At 36.5% G+C, this 17266-nt stretch overlaps 1 protein-coding gene across 5 annotated transcripts in view; it reads right to left on the reverse strand.

The window, feature by feature from the left end:
* Positions 1-17015, reverse strand: part of Dscam2 (Down syndrome cell adhesion molecule 2) — a 521384-nt gene extending 504369 nt beyond the window's left edge. For 3 of the 5 annotated variants that reach the window (XM_074176354.1, XM_074176353.1, XM_074176352.1), the window contains exon 1: positions 16735-17014. In XM_074176354.1, coding sequence (XP_074032455.1) covers positions 16735-16774 — 40 coding nt within the window. In that variant the 5' untranslated portion in view covers positions 16775-17014. Of the gene's footprint in view, positions 1-16734 lie in introns of all 5 variants that reach the window. The other 2 variants (XR_012465668.1, XM_074176355.1) reach the window with 2 other exon arrangements.
* Positions 17016-17266: the final 251 nt, after the last annotated feature.

Consider the following 17266-nt stretch of genomic DNA (forward strand, 5'->3'; position numbering starts at 1 on the left):
AGCATTTTCTCGAGAATAATAGAAAAAGTAGTATGTAACAGAATTCAAAAATCCTTTGAAAAATACAACGTACTCAGCACTTGTCAACACGGTTTTCGCCCAGGTTTTTCAACGGAGACTGAAATCACCAACTTAATATAACACATCAACGATTGCCTTGATAAGGGTGAATATGTCGTTTCACTATCATTCGATCTGACGCGGGCGTTCGATACAGTGGATGGAAGGTTCGTAACAGAAAAAATTGATAAACTTGAATTACGCGGTCCAATAAATAACTGGATAACTTCCTACCTGGAGAATAGGAAAATTATCGTCAAAATTGATAATATAAAATCAGACGACTATTCCCTTGAACTTGGAACTCCCCAAGGAAGTGTTCTAGGCCCCTTAATTTTTTAACATATGTGAATGACCTTCCTGAGCACATTAGAAGTGGTAGAACCTTTATGTATGCGGACGACACCACCATTGTGGTCTCCGGAGTTGACGAACATAAAATGAAATCAGAAGCAGATCTGGTGCTGAATGATTTCTCAAATTACTTCATCAAAAATATGTTGATCATTATTCACAGCAAAACTGTAGTAATAAAATGTCACACAAAGAATAGACCTCCAATAAACTACGTATATGAATTTAAAGATATTGCTTTGAAAACCTCTATATCGTCACAACTCCTAGGCATATACATTGACTGCAACCTCTCATGGGAAGAACAAATAAATTTCGTTTGTAAGAAATTGAATGAATGCTTTTATATACTTGTTAATCTAAAGAGTATGCTAAACATTGACTCACTTCTTCAAATATATTACGCATTGGTATATTCAGCTATATCTTATAATATTATAGCGTGGGGACAGGCATCTGAGATCACTATAGTGTTTGTTGCTCAAAAACGTATACTCAGAATTATATTTGGCATAAAAAGTCGCAACTCTTGTAGGAATATTTTCAAAAAATACCAAATCCTAACTGTCGTATCTATTTACCTATTTAAAATTCTGTGTTACATATTCAAGAATAAGCATCTGTATCCGATAAACAGTGACTCTCACTACCATAATACTAGATGTGAAAACGACATCAAATCAACCAAACACAAACATTCGTTTTATAAAAAGTCACCGAATAATGCTGGTTGCCGTTTCTTCAATGGCCTACCAGACAATATAAAAAAGCGAGTTCTCCAACACTTTTTAAATCTCACCTGAAAGAACTCTTAAGTCACACAATATTTTTATTCACTCGATGAATTCGAGACGTGTTTATATCGACTGTAAGTAAGGTGACGACGTAATTGTAATTGATATTGTATGCCTATTTTATATACTCAATGTATTTTACTTGGGTTGGTACTTTTACATCATTCTCATTAATTTTAACGACATGTCCCATCTTGTTTATATACTAGCTTAAGGGATCAATAAACATTTCATTTATTTTATTTATTATTATTTACTTATGTTACATTTGATCTTCCTGTTTTACATAGAACTACTAGAGCTCCTCTCACAACCATGTGTCGACTAGTAAATTATTATAACACACTCATTGATCTGGATTGGTCAATAACTCAAAATATGTTTAGAAACATTATAATCAAACAAATCATTTATTCATTATCTTAATGCTAACTTATTATAAAAATACTAAAATAAATTTTCACAAAATAGACAACCGGCAGAGGATGTCAATTGAAAACAAAATGATATCTGTTAAATAAAATTGGAAGAGACATCATAAACTTGTTGTAAATATTTAGAAATGAAGAAAAGTTTAAAATTATTATTGTAAACCGTTTCCCTAGTTACGGGCATGAAATGATGCTAACAAAAAATTCATATGTTTAGACATAAGTGAGGTTGAACATGTATTTGAGAGAATTAGTTTTTGAGAAATTTGAAGTTACAAAAATGTATACTTGGTAACCAAGGAAAGTGGAAGATTTTCAACTTTTTTATCAACAAAAGATTCTTCTCAAGGCTACAAAAGGAGACGCCACGCGAAATTGTTTTTCCCAGAATTAAATTAAAATTTATAGAAAAGTTAATAAATATTGAATAATTATATATAAAAATAATACTTGAAAGAAGTAATACTAACCTGTATAAGCCAGTTTCAATCGAATTTATTACTTGAAGAATTTCAAGCAGGCGAGACGAGAATCCGGTGGGAAAGACGCAATTTTCACTGCACAAAATCCACAGAAGGAAAACCAGGTATTGACCTCTTTCCATATTGAATAAAAAAATATATGCATATATAAATAACTTGTCCAAAAAGGAAACACTGGACAATTGAATAGAAATCAAAATTCATGAATTTCCATCAAACCTAAAACTGCAAAGTGTCCAGCAGAGATTAACTGACATTTCACAAACTAATAGTGCGTTCCAAATTAGTTCGGTGTAACACAGAACAATTTCTAGAGTAATTTGCTGTTCTCATTGGTTAATTTATATTTAGAATTTAGATTTTACATTTTATTCAACTGTCAGTTGTGTCTTTCCAAAATGTATTTACAGGTACACCTGCTATTCAGAATTGTTTCTGGGTAAGTAATATTAACAACTATAAAAATAATAATAAACAATATATATATATATATATATATATATATATATGTATGTATCATGCACACTCGATAAAATCTCTCTCTCTCTCTCTATATATATATATATATATATATATATATATATATATATATATATATATATATATATATATATATATATATAAGAAAATAAATAGATAAGTACTCTTTGATCATTCCCATATTGATTTCAATTTAAGAGCCACCGGTATACAGCTGTTTCAGCCTATTGGGCATCGTCAGTACCGGGCAGGCGGTCCTCGATTGAAGACAAAATGATAAAAAACCAAGAAAGTACTTGATAAAAATAGCTGCGTAAACGCAAGCGAAACATAAGTGGAACCACCTATTGGTGTGACACCCAAGTCAACTTGCCAAGTTTTTATGTCAGTGTTGGTGTTTTGACCAATCAACCGACAACTGCGGTAGCAGAAATTTGGGAAGCTAACCTGAAATGCCATCGGAAAACGAATCCACATGTTTCTAGAAATGATATGCTACCGCAGTTGTCGGTTGATTGGTCAAAACACCAACACTGACATAAAAACTTGGCAAGTTGACTTGGGTGTCACACCAATAGGTGGTTCCACTTATGTTTCGCTTGCGTTTACGCAGCTATTTTTATCAAGTACTTTCTTGGTTTTTTATCATTTTGTCTTCAATCGAGGACCGCCTGCCCGGTACTGACGATGCCCAATAGGCTGAAACAGACAATTACGGAACTAATGTATCAACATAGTTTTAGTATGAGGTTATAAAAAATTATGGAGCTCCTGGAGTTTTCACCAATTTCATTAAATTTCGTCAAAAACTCTGGAGGCGAGACCCAACTTTTTACACGTGATGATGGATGCAAGAATCAAGTCATGTCACGCGAATTCCATTCAGAACTTTGATCATAATCTGAATTAGTCTTTCTCAAAGTGAACTATAACGCCCCCTTGTGGGCACTAAAGGCCTATAGGGGGACACTAAAGGGCACAGAGAAGATTAGGGAGCGTTGAGGTAGTTTAGGGGGGCGATGGCTAATTTCAAAATGTTTTTTTTGCTTTTAACACAAACTTAACCGCTCCTTCAGGCTTAACGCGCGTTTCCTCGTGTAACGCCATCTAGGGGACTAGACAGTAACTATTTCCCCTTCGCTAGTTTTCAAACTGTACAATAGATGGCGGCAAGCTTCAATGCAAAGCGAAAAGTTACTAGTCTCCATTCTCGAAAGTACTAGGCCCGCCCGCTGCCTCATATAAAAGCGCGCGCGCCATACAGCCAGTAATGTCATTCGACGATATTACGAAAACAAGTGAATTTAGTTAGCGACTAGCTAGGTGAAGTGCTGTACGTGCGGTGGTGAATACTGTGAGTGGTGTCATCAGCAAGAAATTTCCACCCCAAGGGGGAAAAAAAGGGCTTAAAGATTGTATAGAATTTCGCCAGTTTTGAATTTCGAAGTTTTGGGGCAATAAAAATTTCTTGTAACTATTTGTTACTATCACGAAACTCAATCTGACCAACCAAAGTCTACGCCGGCAAAGCCGTGAGCAACAACTAGTAGTAAATACTTCGAATTCCACAGCATCACTGATATTTCGTGTTCCATTACGTCCAATTCTTTCGAATATTTATATGAACAATCAAGGTTCTGCATTATTTTAGAATAATCATAGACATACCGTGCTGATCTCTATTTATAGCGTGTCCTTTTATGTGTCCTGCTATAAATATACTTTCGCATATAATATACTTGAATAAATATTCTGGTTCTGCCTCTTTCCCATCCCCATCCCATTCCGCGTTGGATGTGTTGATGAATTAGTACTTCTTAGATTTGAAGTAAGTTTTTGTGATGTGAAGAAGGTAATTCCATTTTGAAATATTGAGTTACATACTGTAAAGCAAAACTGCTTTTTGTAACAAGAATATTGCTCCTTCCAGTTACGAACAGATTTTCATCCATGAAGAGTTGGTTTCGCATTTCGCTACCAGGAGATTGTGATTATCTGCCTTGGAACTCTTATATCGTTAAGACTCAGATTCAACTGATCCTCTTGTGAATCGTTCCTCATCAAAGTTTCAGTCGGTATCCCCTTCGTTCGAACACATGACAAGTTAATTGGGCCTTCAACATGGAATACACCCAAATGAGAAGCTTTGAGGGAGAATATTACGAGTAGGATGGTTTACACCCCACGAACGCTACATAAACTCAGGAATGATAATGGAATTGTAGGTTTGCTGATATAGCCAACGAATATATCTTGGGTTCTTGTGTACTCACATAACTTACGTGATACATATGGTAATATAACAGTTCGTTTTCGAATTTTATTTGTCAGTTTCGTCTGTATTATACCGTTCACACAAGTTTAGTTTTGTAATTGTCAATGTTTCATGATGAATTTCATTAGTTCGGACTTCCATTGTCTGAGATTATATAAATATTACTGGAGTTTTCTCCCAACACCAAATCGTTATTTTTAACGCCTCGACACGTGTTTCGATCACCAAGTGATCATCTTCAAAGAGGAAGATTAAAACTAACTAATGCGAGCTAACCTATTTATGCTATATAGGTATTCCATACAGGTAAACCATCCAGGCGTTACCACCCATGCAGGTATACTAACCTAAATTAACCCCTATCTATTATCTTACAATAAATGTTTATTTTCAGCTATATAAAAATTAATTTCACAATATTGCCTATCCAAATTTATTTTTGCAATGTGTCCTTATGTAGTAATCAGTAAATCCAACAACATTCTTTTATTTTAACAAGCTATATAGTATGCTCTTTGGTATAGGTCCGTCATCGTTATTCATAATATTATTGTGTTTACTCATTTCTACACTCTCATAGGCATCTAGTTGCCTGTTGTTGTTAAATTGTCTAACTAATCTTAATGAACTGAAGTCTATGGAATGGTTTTGTTGCAAAATATGATGGGCGACTGCTGATTTTTCTGGTCTTCCATATTTTAAGTCTGCTATGTGTTCCTTATATCTTACTTTAATAGATCTTTTTGTCTGTCCATAATATTTTGCATAGCAGTTCTTCAATTTCGTAAATTCCAGACTTTTCCGAATTCTCAACTTTATCTTTTGGACTTCCCAAAAGGCTCTGTAGTGTATGACTGGTTTTAAAAACCACCTTCATACCTAGTTCCTTGAAAATCTTTCCAAAGTTCCTCGTATATTCGTGGTATGGAACTGAGATGTATTTATCTTGGTTTTTGTCCTTTCTGAAAGTCGAGATTTAGTTCATTCTTAACCTAAACTTCTTCTTCCTCTCGATGAAGGGCTGTCAATATATATGGAGTGGTTTGAAACCCTGGCCATTGAAGAAGCCCACAAAAAACCTCGTATCTGGTTGAGATACGTTGATGACACCTTCATAATATAGAACCATGGGAATACTGAACTAGACGCCTTCTCGAAACACATCAACAGCGTAAGACCTTCCATCACTTTCACAATGAAGAAGAAAGCCAACAACTAATTGCCATTATTAGATGTATTGGTGAAGAGAACCGACACTAAGTGGGAAACTTCTGTAAACCGAAAACCCACTCACACGGGACAGTATCTGAACCACGAATCCAACCACCATCAATCGACTGAAAGAGGAATCATCAAAACTCTATTTGACCGTGCTTTTGGACTTCGTGATACGAAGAAGGGTCTCGAGAAGGAACTAGATCATCAAAAAGGATCTTCAATGAAATGGCTACTCCAAAGCGATGGTGGGACAGACTTTGGCTAAAAGACAGCAGGAGCCCCGAAAGGAATCGAAGTCGTCACAATCAGTGCTTGCACTTCCCTACATCAGAGGATTATCGGAAAAGATACGAAGAATTGGATCCAAGTACAACATCAGAACCGGGAACACTATCCGTAGCAGCCTCACGAAAACCAGGCCACCAAACGAGAATTGCGATTCCCTGTGAGTGCGGAAAATCCTATATTGGTGAAACTAAGAGGCCATTGAATGTTGGCATTGCCGAAAACAAGAAACACACACTGCGAGGGGAAACCAGCAAATCAGGAATAGAAGAGAATGTTTGGATCCAACAACATAAAATCGAAAACGAAATTCAAAGAAGCCGCATACATGATATCCAACAATGTATTCAGCCAAGCTAGCATAAAGATACACAACATATGGAAACCCATAATCAAGCAATAAATGGTCAACTCCCGCCAAACGGTCATCTCCCACTAAACCAGTGAAGCGGAAAATGAAAAGCAGAGATAAGTACTCAAATGACCTATAAATAGTCTGCTCACGGAGGAATCGGTCCAGTCATCACCCGAAGACGACTGTGGATACTAACAATCGAAACGTCGTGAATTAACTTGGTTTAGAATCTCTTACCTTTTTAATTTTATTTCATTTGTTTTTTGTTTAATTTGTTCAATTTCACTTGTATTTTATTTCACTATTATTTCATTTCAGGTTTTATGCTTAATATAATTATTTTTTGCAGCTATTCATTTTTATTCCTGTTCTTCAATTTTTATTTCTTCTTTTTAAGCTATTACAGGGATTTCACATCATTTTATATAATATCAGACAATGGAAGTCCGAACTAATGAAATTCATCTTTTTTAGTTCTGTTTATTTTCCTGGATGAATAATAATAATAGTGGAGCCCAAGCGGGGATTTTGGGATTTACTAAAGCGCGGCAGATTAATATACAGGGGGATACCTTGTACCCGGTTAAGTTCCTCCACCAAATATGAGCCCCATATATAAGGCCGCCTGTGAGGGATGCAGGATCAGATTAGTAAAAAAAAAATGATCATCAGAAATTCTCGAGCGCATCAGACAGGAAAGGGCAGCAAAGTTGTAAAAAAATAACGTCATTTCGACATTCTCGAGCGTAGCTAATTTTTTTTATATAACAAATTTACCAAATGTTGGAAAAATGTTGATTATTGAAATGAAAAGTGTCAAAGAAGGAGGAATAAGGTGTAAAGGTGATCTAGTGAATAGATGCTTGTGTTTTTAAATAGTTTATAGTGTGAAAAAGGAGGCTGAGAAGTTGCCCTTTTCAGAACTTTGATGGGCCGTAACTTTGTAAATAAGAGAGAGCGCCGCTTTTTTCTTTCGGATTTGTAATCTACGCATCAAAATACGTAAGTACACGCAAAAATTTTTTCAAAATCGCCGGGTGTCCTCAAAACGAAAATTTACCGTAGTTTCTTTATGGAGGACATGTGTAAGTCAACTGTCAATTGTCTTGTCAAAATATAAACATTATGACCATGGAACATGGAACTCGAACTGGATGGAAGCGACTCTCAGAGTGGCTGCCTGTACCACCAAGATTTACACTCATACTTAAAATATTTTTGTCGTAGAAGCAGAATAATTAAACTAATGTAACGTTACTCGTATTGATGAATTGAAGAAGTTTTAAGACAACTAATCTGTTACCGTGGCATGACCAGAATGATTAAAGGTAATTATTCATTAAAGGAAAATATACTGATTTGCATTATTAAAATTGAAAACTAAAGAACTGAGACAAATATTGATAATTGTGAATGACTAGTTGATATATTTATTGTTTTAATTTGTGACAAAAATATTGTAAAATTCATTGTTGTTTTCGAAGTGGAGAAAGTAAGTATGGATGATGACACCTCCTATATCCCTTCTAGAATTTATTCTGAGTAGTTCTAGAAAAATTCATTCATGTAAATTGTTAGAGTGGTCTAATATTCTGACACTGTCATATGCAATTTTATTATCCAAGTTGATGAAGTGTTGTGCTAAAGTGCAACTCTTGTGCAAATATCAATTTGGTGATTCCGTCTTCAAGAAGTCTGAAGCTTTCGACAATGTTAACTGTTTTCTTCAGGACAACTGTGATATATAATATTATATAATGTGAATAAGAAGTACTTACTAACGTGAGAATTGAATGAAATTGGTTACAAACTAACAGGAAAAACATCAATTGAAATGGAGAGAAATGAATTTAACAAGTTGACAGGGACAAAAACAATGATAGTCATTCCAATCGAGGCAAACAATATTCAGAGGGTACCTACTAGTCCGGAATAACAGCCACTACAACTTTCATCCTTTCTCATTGAGAATGAACTTGTCAAATATATTTTTCAATTAAGAACTCGCAACATGTCGATTGAGTTTCTCCAGGTAGCTAAGCAGGTAAAGCTGCCCGAATCCCATGATTTTCAAAGCATAACAGTACCTTGAAAGAATTTGTACAATCGAGTCTACATGAGGTTCACAATCAAGTATGTGATCCAATTCTAAAACAAGAAACATAACGCCCTCTAACGATTCAATTTCAACTGAAATTATGTCTTTTTTACATCCATCCACAGATTAGTTGCTGAGAAGTAATTTATGTACAATTATTTTTCCATGCGATTCAGTATTTTTATTGATAATGACAGAAATACAATCTACATATAAGATTAGATTCGATATTTGATTCAGATTTATGGACACGTTCATTCAAGAGTGTCTCTATAGGTTGGGTTGAGTAAGATCGAGAGAGAGTGAGTCTATTCGACTCCACTGCAACCCGCAGGGGTTTATTGTGGCTCACACCTATTCACACTCGACCAAATACACCCAGCTTCTTAACGAAGTCGTTGAGTTTGTATGGTGAGTGGTCTCAGGTCAGACGGTGAGAGTACGGCTCTGCCGAACTCTAGAAAACCTAATTCGGTACCCAATGGGGCAGGCCACAAAGTATGTGCTCTGCTGTTTCATCATTTTACAAACAAAGGCGACACACACTGTCTTCCGACAATCCGAGTCTCTGTCTGCATATTATGATTCACATCACAGTGACCTGTAAGAAGACCGGTTAGACATCGCAGTTCATCCCTACTGTAGTCCAACAACTGTTTGGTATCAAGCTTCGAAGGGTGGATGAACGTCTTGGAGTGAGCCAATCCTGGAAGATTCTGCCAGAAGTCCATAAATCTTCTTGCCTTCTAGGTGTTCAATCTTTGTTAAATCTTGGAATATTCTGCCAGAAGTCCATAAATCCTCTGGCCATCCAGGTGTTCAATCTTTGTTTGGCAAAGCCTAAAGCGATGTCAATCACAGGTTCTGGTCCGATGAAGCGGCTTGCAGCACCCTCCTTTGCAAGGGAGTATGCAGCCTCATTGCCTTCCAGGTCAATATGGTCAGGAATCCAGATGAGAGACAATCTGTTGAGTCTTTCTATCGAGGAGAGTCGTTTTTGGCAATTTGCTACCAATATGTGTCTCTATAATTTGCTGTTTTCTATTTGATAATGAGGACCCATAAGATTTTAAAGAATCATTTGCACTCCCTCTTACACCATGTATCAATTTTTCTATGAGAATCTTATGATCAACACCATCAAGCTAATATTTACTTTCGGGACACCTGGTATAGATTTATGAAGATGAAGCATTTGGTGTTCACAATAACTCAATCTACACCATTTTGAAGGCAATCCCGTGATTTTTCCATTTCTTCAACTGTTATGAAGGTGCTGGACATTCGAAAATGTTCAGTGAAGCTTGTTGATGAAAATTAAAAATATATTTACTTATAAAAAAGAACAACATAATGAATGCTATTCAAAGAAAACGCTCAGCCTGAACTTTCCAGTGAGATTTTAATTTTATACCTCACCTGATCATTTAGGCCTGATGAAATATTAGTGGATTAGGTCTCCCGTTTGGCATGTTATTTTCGCTTCATTTCATGTGCGCAAATTAAATCGGCTGGGGATCACTCTATAATGAAGTTTGGGTTGAACCAGGTAGGTATCCATCGAGTTCAATCAGGTGGGAAATGAATTCATCTATATGAAAACGTCCAAAGCATGTCGGTCAATTTTGAAGCTTTTCAGGCCATCAATGCTCTGACGGTGCAACATGCTCTAACAATCGATTGAATTTTTGTTTACAGATCCTGGATCATAGATACGCCCAATGTGATGGTTTTCAATTGTTTCAAAACACTCCTTCAATTTGATAATTTCCTTTGTTTTATAATAATGATAATATACTTTATTGTCATTGAGAATAAATCTTGTGGACAAAGCTTGTGAAAAACAAATACAAATGTAAGTATAGAAACATAAAATGTGAATATAAAACCAATTTCCAAATTTATTGGAGTTACTCTCACTGTATAACATCCAGAACAAATTTCACTTTTGAGTTGTTTGATATGTTCAATAAATTTGAGCTTATTGTCAATGTGAATACCTAGAAATTTAAATTGAGTCTCGTTCTTGATCACTAAGTTATCACCAAATGACAGGTCACCAAGAGCACATCTGAATGACAAAATGTTTGTTTTAGTGATATTGAAGGATAGCAAATTAGCATCACACAACTCCTTGATTTTTTTCATATCAGTAGATTATGCATTGTGTGAATCATGCAAGTTTCTGTTGTTCCACAATATCGTCATGTCATCAGCGAGAAGAGTGAAATTTCCAGAAATGTTCAAATTTGCAATGTCATTGACATATAATAAGAATGAGATGGGTCCTAATACTGATCTTTGTGGAACATCATACAAAATTTCTTTTTTGAGTCCTGTTGTTCTTACCATTTGATTCCTTCCTGAAACGTAAGATTCAAACCATCTGAGCGTCCTTCCTCTGCAGCCGTATAGGTGAATTTTTCTTAGCAAGATTTTATGATTAACGCAATCGAACGCCTTAGAAAGATCACAAAAGACTGCAGGTGCTACACTACCTGAATTAAACTTTGAATAAATATAATAAAGAAATGAAAAGTTGGCATCGTGCGTATTTTTATTGCTTTGAAAACCAAACTGGCTTTCACTTAAGATATTGTGGTGTTGTAGAGAAAAACGTCAGACGTATTTTCACAATTTTTTCGACAACTTTGGCTATAGTTGAAATGAGAGATCTCGGGCGAAGATTCGCGGGATCATCTGAATCTCCATCTTTATATAATGGAGGGACAACGGATGTTTCCAGAAAATCAGAACTTTCATGAAAATGGCGTTGAAGCTGCAGTAAAAAGATAGTACGACATACTTTTGAAAAAAAGCTTCTGTATGAACAGTGAATTATACCAACACACTTTTTGTTTAATTCTGGTGATGTCTTGAATTTATTGAAGCGTATGGAGTCACCCTACATTTTGTTTTATGAAGGAAAGGACACTGACATATTAAGATCTTCAGATAATGTGGTGCTGCAGATTTTTCCGGGTTTTCCTGCAGCGGAAAAAGCAAATGCGCCACTGGAATCAATGAAGTTGTCCCGGAGTGCCAATTAATTTTTGTTGTTGTTTCATAATTTCATGATTTGTATTACTTTCTCCTTACTATCACAATATATATTTTGCGAAAAATTTAAATTCACCCTATTTTTTGAACAGACCTCGTTTATATGTATATGTGATTATGCATCACACTGTATTTTATATATTATCTGTCCAAATGAAGTGTTCTGTGATAGCAACTAAAAATAATGTCTTTCAGACTGTTTATAGTTTTTTTCTGTAATGCGATTAGGACATATTATTATCTCTCTATTCCCTCTATACAAGCTACTGTATAAGGTACCTGCAGCATGAAAATTCTTGAAATTTGAGTGTCTTTTTATAGTTCGGGCAAACGCCGTACAAATCAGCAAGCAAGTTGAAAAGTTGAATAGCTTGGAATTCTGGAAACAAGTGATTATTCACATGTACCTGAACCAAAGTATCTTTGGTTAACAATCATGTCAATACTGAGACCGAATGTGGTCCGGATAATAGTTTCAACTCGATTTCATATAACTTCAATTGAATTCCGACAATGTGGATACTAAGACTACACAACCAAAAGTATTTCGTTCTATTTTCTCACGATTTCTCAATTATTCTTCACTTGAGAAAATTCATAATAACGTTTTTAACAGTTCTCATTTAGATCTACACAACTGATTCTATAAAAATTGTGTGAAAATATATATGAAGATATGATTTTTCCAGAAAAAAACTTTTTGACTTTCTGCTTGTCCATCACTGAAAAATGTTGGAAGCTTCCAAAGAAGAAAGAAAGCCAATGATTACAATAAAAACTCTTCATAAAGATATGTTTTTTACATTTTTCATATATTTCTTTCGGATCCAAACTAGAAGAAAAACTTTTTCGAAACAACTAATAATATTAATAGGTAATAATCGTCAGAAAAGAGGAGGAAAAACGGATAAAATATCGAGATTTTCTCATCGAACTCCACAGACTCTATCCAGATCACTCTATCAAGATGGTTGTTCTGATTATTGGAGTCCTTGGTAGAATGATGTTCTCTCTACTCTCGAATCTTAAAATCATACCGGCTTGCCGCACTAATGCAGAAATCTTAGCCGCACAGATGCAGAAGGCTGTCATTCTTGGCTCACTGCGCTTGCTCAGGGCACATGCTTCTCGGACCCAATAATCACTTACCCCACAGTGTGGGGAGTGGTCATTGGTTGATAATGCTGGCGCGCCCTCCCGAATTTATCGGGGCTTCGGGGGATAGGGCCTGACCAGCCACACTACGGGAAAAAAAATAATAGGTAACAGCAGTGAAGAACTCTCTCCGCGGGAAGTATCAGCACAAACTTCGACAAATCTGGTCATCGGAACTGTCGGGGAAGAACAAAGTTACTGCAACAAATATGCACACTACTCGTTTGGAGTAGTGAAGTGGACTCGGGAGGAGCTGTATCAACTCAACGTAAGGACCCGAAAAATGATGCATCTCTATAGAAGTTTGCATCCCAAATCGTCCGTTCCACGGTTATTCTTCCCCCGACAATAGGGAGGCCGTGGATTTTTGAGTTTGGAGTGTCTACATGACAGAATGGTACTGGATATAGCCTGTAAAGTCGTCAAGAGTTCGGATCCCCTTCTCTGCATGGTTCGTGACCATGAGAGAGCAAGAATGGGAGCATTTCTCTTTAGGGCAGATGCCCAAGCAGCTGATGAACTCGGTATAGTTTTCGACTCTGAACGAGGTGACCACAACTCTGTCACCAAGTTGAAACCCGTTCAGCAAAAAGCTCATATAAAAGCCGCCGAAATCACCTTACTTCTGCGGAAACACAAGGATAAGCCAACGCATGGGGTCTTCTTCAATAACATTGGAGATCTTGGCTTATCAAAACGCCTGACTTTAGCTTTCCTCAGGTCGAGTGGGCTGAAGTCGGAAACTGAGGGCTTCATCATGGCTTGCCAGGATGGTGTCTTCAACACCTTAGTCTACCGCAGTCGTGTGATGGGTATGGAGGTTCCTGACACAAAGTGCAGGGCCTGCCGCGAGGCACCCGAGACCCTGATGCACCTGCTATCATCATATCCAGCATATGCGGTCTCGACCTATATGCATCGACAGAACGCGGCCTTGAGACTGCTATATTACCATCTACGGCACTCTTACGGTATTGCCCTATACTCCGGGGGATATTGAATCCGTTGTGGGGAACGAGAAGTGCCGAATTTTTCGGAACTATTCGTTCCCCACCCTCAGGCTCATACAAGCTAATAAGCCTGATGTAGTCCTTTTCGACCACCATAGCAAGACGATATTTGTCGTGGAGTTTTCTGCTCCTGGCGAAATAAATATCGTCCGAAAAGAGGAGGAAAAACGGATAAAATATCGGGATTTTTTTTCAAACTCCCCAGACTCTCTTCAGACCACTCTGTTGAGATGGTTCTTCTGATTATTGAAGTCCGTGGTGGAATGATGCCCTCTCTACTCTCCAATCTTAAAATCATACCGGCTTGCCACACTAACACTTAGCCGAAAATCTTAGCCGCACAGATGCAGACGGCTCATTTTTGGCTCACTGCGCTTGCTCAGGGCACATGATTCTCGGACCCAATGATAACTTGCCCCACGGTGTGGGGAGTGGTCGTAGGTTGATAATGCTGGCGCGCCCTCCCGAAAGTATCGGGGCTTCGGGGGATAGGCCCTGACCAGCGCACACTACGGTGAAAAAAATGCTTTCATTGATAGGAAACAAAATACAAAGAAAAAAATATTTATTAACAAAAATATAACCTCCTATCCAATGGCAGGATTCCATTTCTGACCATGCAACAGAGAAATCGCAACCTTGCTCTTCCATCCAACCAAACTACTTTCATATTCAGTTATATCGAAAGAAAAGGATCTTCAAAAAGAAAAGTATTTTCGTGTGGAATACAATGTTCATGTGGTAGTGATGTTTTTTTCCTTCTTTGGAGAAGCTGAATATCTTGTTTCTAAAAAAAATAATCTCTCCTGAGAATATTTCCTTTTCAATGTGGTTTTTTCACTTTTTGAACAACATTTCCGTATCTGAAGTAACAACCAAATGAAGGTAATGAAGTATTTGTCTGCTTTTTCTCAAAAAGAACATGAATTTTTTCCATATGTTCAGTTTCGACTTGTCTCCCGTTGACTAATTTTTTTTAATCGATGAATAATTTTTCTAGCAATCCATTCACAAACTATTCAATTCACAAGTAGAACTCATAATCTTCATTATAGGACTCGTTGAAGTTAACAAATTTATTTAATAATAATAATAATAATAGATATGCTTTATTGTCTTGAGGATAACTTGTTGACAAAGCTTGAGCAATAGGACAATTCATATAACTTATTAATATAAGTAAAATCGCAAGTCAAAGTAGAAAATAAAGAAATTTCGTATAACTAGTAAAATACGAACATAAGCTTAAGCAATAAGGACAATTAAATACAACTAATCAATATAAATAAAAATCAAGTTAAAAAGATAATATTTTTTTTAGCGAATAAACTTGAAAAATAATCAAGTTATATTATAACTTTTCGTCTGAAATTCACACATGATACGTGGTCATACCATAACATATACAATAAACATGCTGAAATGTGTCTACAAAGTATTGTAGACTGTAATAGGGCTTATCTACTAAAAATTTCTTTACAGCCTTTTTAAAACGCTTGCCTGTCAAATACACCGACTGGCAGATGATTGAAAATTTTAGCACCTTTGTAAAATATTGAATCCTTGACTGAGTTAGAGGTGGGAATTGGGAGCCTGAGGCTAAACTCCCTATTTCGAATTGAATAGGGTAAGGTCGCTACATCATATCTTACTTTGTGTTTATTCACTAAGCATACTATCTCCAAGATGAGAAGTGCAATGACAGTTAATATTTGATTATTAATAAAGAGTTCTCTGCAAGAGTCTCTTGGTTTTACCTTACAGAGGTATCTTACAGCTCTTTTCTCTCTTTATGAGATGGCAGAATTATAAAAAAATGTTTCGAGTTCCTTCTCAAAGCCAAAGCCGATTCATAAAAATTCACAATTTCTCAAATGCTTTCAGGGTATCAATATTATGGCGCGAACAAAATTGAAACACTGGAAAATTTCGAAGTTATAAGTGGAATTGTACTTTTTCTATAATTATCGATATTGCCTGTACTATTGAGTTGACGAAAAATGGTAGCCAATTGTTTCGCACACTATTCTGAGAGGGATAATGAAGGTATTTTGAACATTTTCCGATTCTCATAGAACTCAATAGATCTCAGCATGTATTTGGGTATTAGAAGTGGTTCAACTTTGAAGTAATCTTATTCCATTCAAGGGTCAATTGAAGAAAATAGAGACACAAACAAACAGCATGCATCATTTGCATTGCTGGCCATGAATTGTTGATTTTGACATTTGTAGTTTTTATTGTTAGTTTTAGAAACATATCCGATTTCTCATTATAGATGAGCCGAGAACTCATAGATATTCCTAAATTGAAATGTATTCATGAAAAATTTTCAGTACTGAACCCCAGTAGCATGATTTGCTTTTTCTATCACATTCATTTCACGTATAAGTATTTTTCCCAGATTGGATTTTTTGTTGATAATACTGGTATGTATTTTCAAAATCTAATTGTGTTCCGTTGGAGAGGTTTTGTTTCTTTTCAAAATTAAGTTCGTTGGTACCGTATCTCTTTCGTGTTTGGCAATTCGTTTCTTGAGATGACTTCATGTTTGTCCCATGTAAGTGCATCAGAATCTTGCCAAAATCGTAAAATGATGAACATACAAATGGAAGTTGAAATGTAATTTTCGTCACAAAAAATATATTTTGAACATCAATCGCCTATACGGACTCACCTGTCAGAATTCCGAAGATCCAAAACAATAACACAAACATGTCGAATCTGGTCTGCCGAAAATCTCCGAGGAACAGTGTCCGAAAGCGCGAACGCGAAACGTCAGAAACAAAGCGTCACAATCCAGCCGAGTGCCCCGTATCAACAGAGCCGATTTTCGAAGCCTACCGCGACTTATTTACTTGTCAAAGATTAAGATCAGCATGCTGACATCTTCAGCGCGATGGTGGCGTACAACCGTCACTTGCAACCTCTCTTGGCGCTTGCCACCACCACACTGAGCGTCGGGATGCTGGGCTTGCGCCTCGAGGGGGCGGCGTCCCTCATCGCAGATGTACTTGCTGTGCCTATTCCAACTGCTTTTTCATTATATGATTGCAGTGTACCGGTCGATTTTTTACTATTGGACCGTTTGGGGTTTATTTGGGTGAAAGGGGGCATTTTCGACTGGCGTGTGGGTGGACTTGCCCTTCAAGTAGATTCGTATTCCAAAAGTACGCTTTGCTGACTTGGCCAAGGCTTTCGATACGGTA

This window comes from Leptinotarsa decemlineata, unplaced genomic scaffold (genome assembly GCF_025532065.1).
Source record: "Leptinotarsa decemlineata unplaced genomic scaffold, Ldec_3_MD MMD2_tig00001719_RagTag_RagTag, whole genome shotgun sequence".
Lineage (NCBI taxonomy): Eukaryota > Metazoa > Arthropoda > Insecta > Coleoptera > Chrysomelidae > Leptinotarsa > Leptinotarsa decemlineata.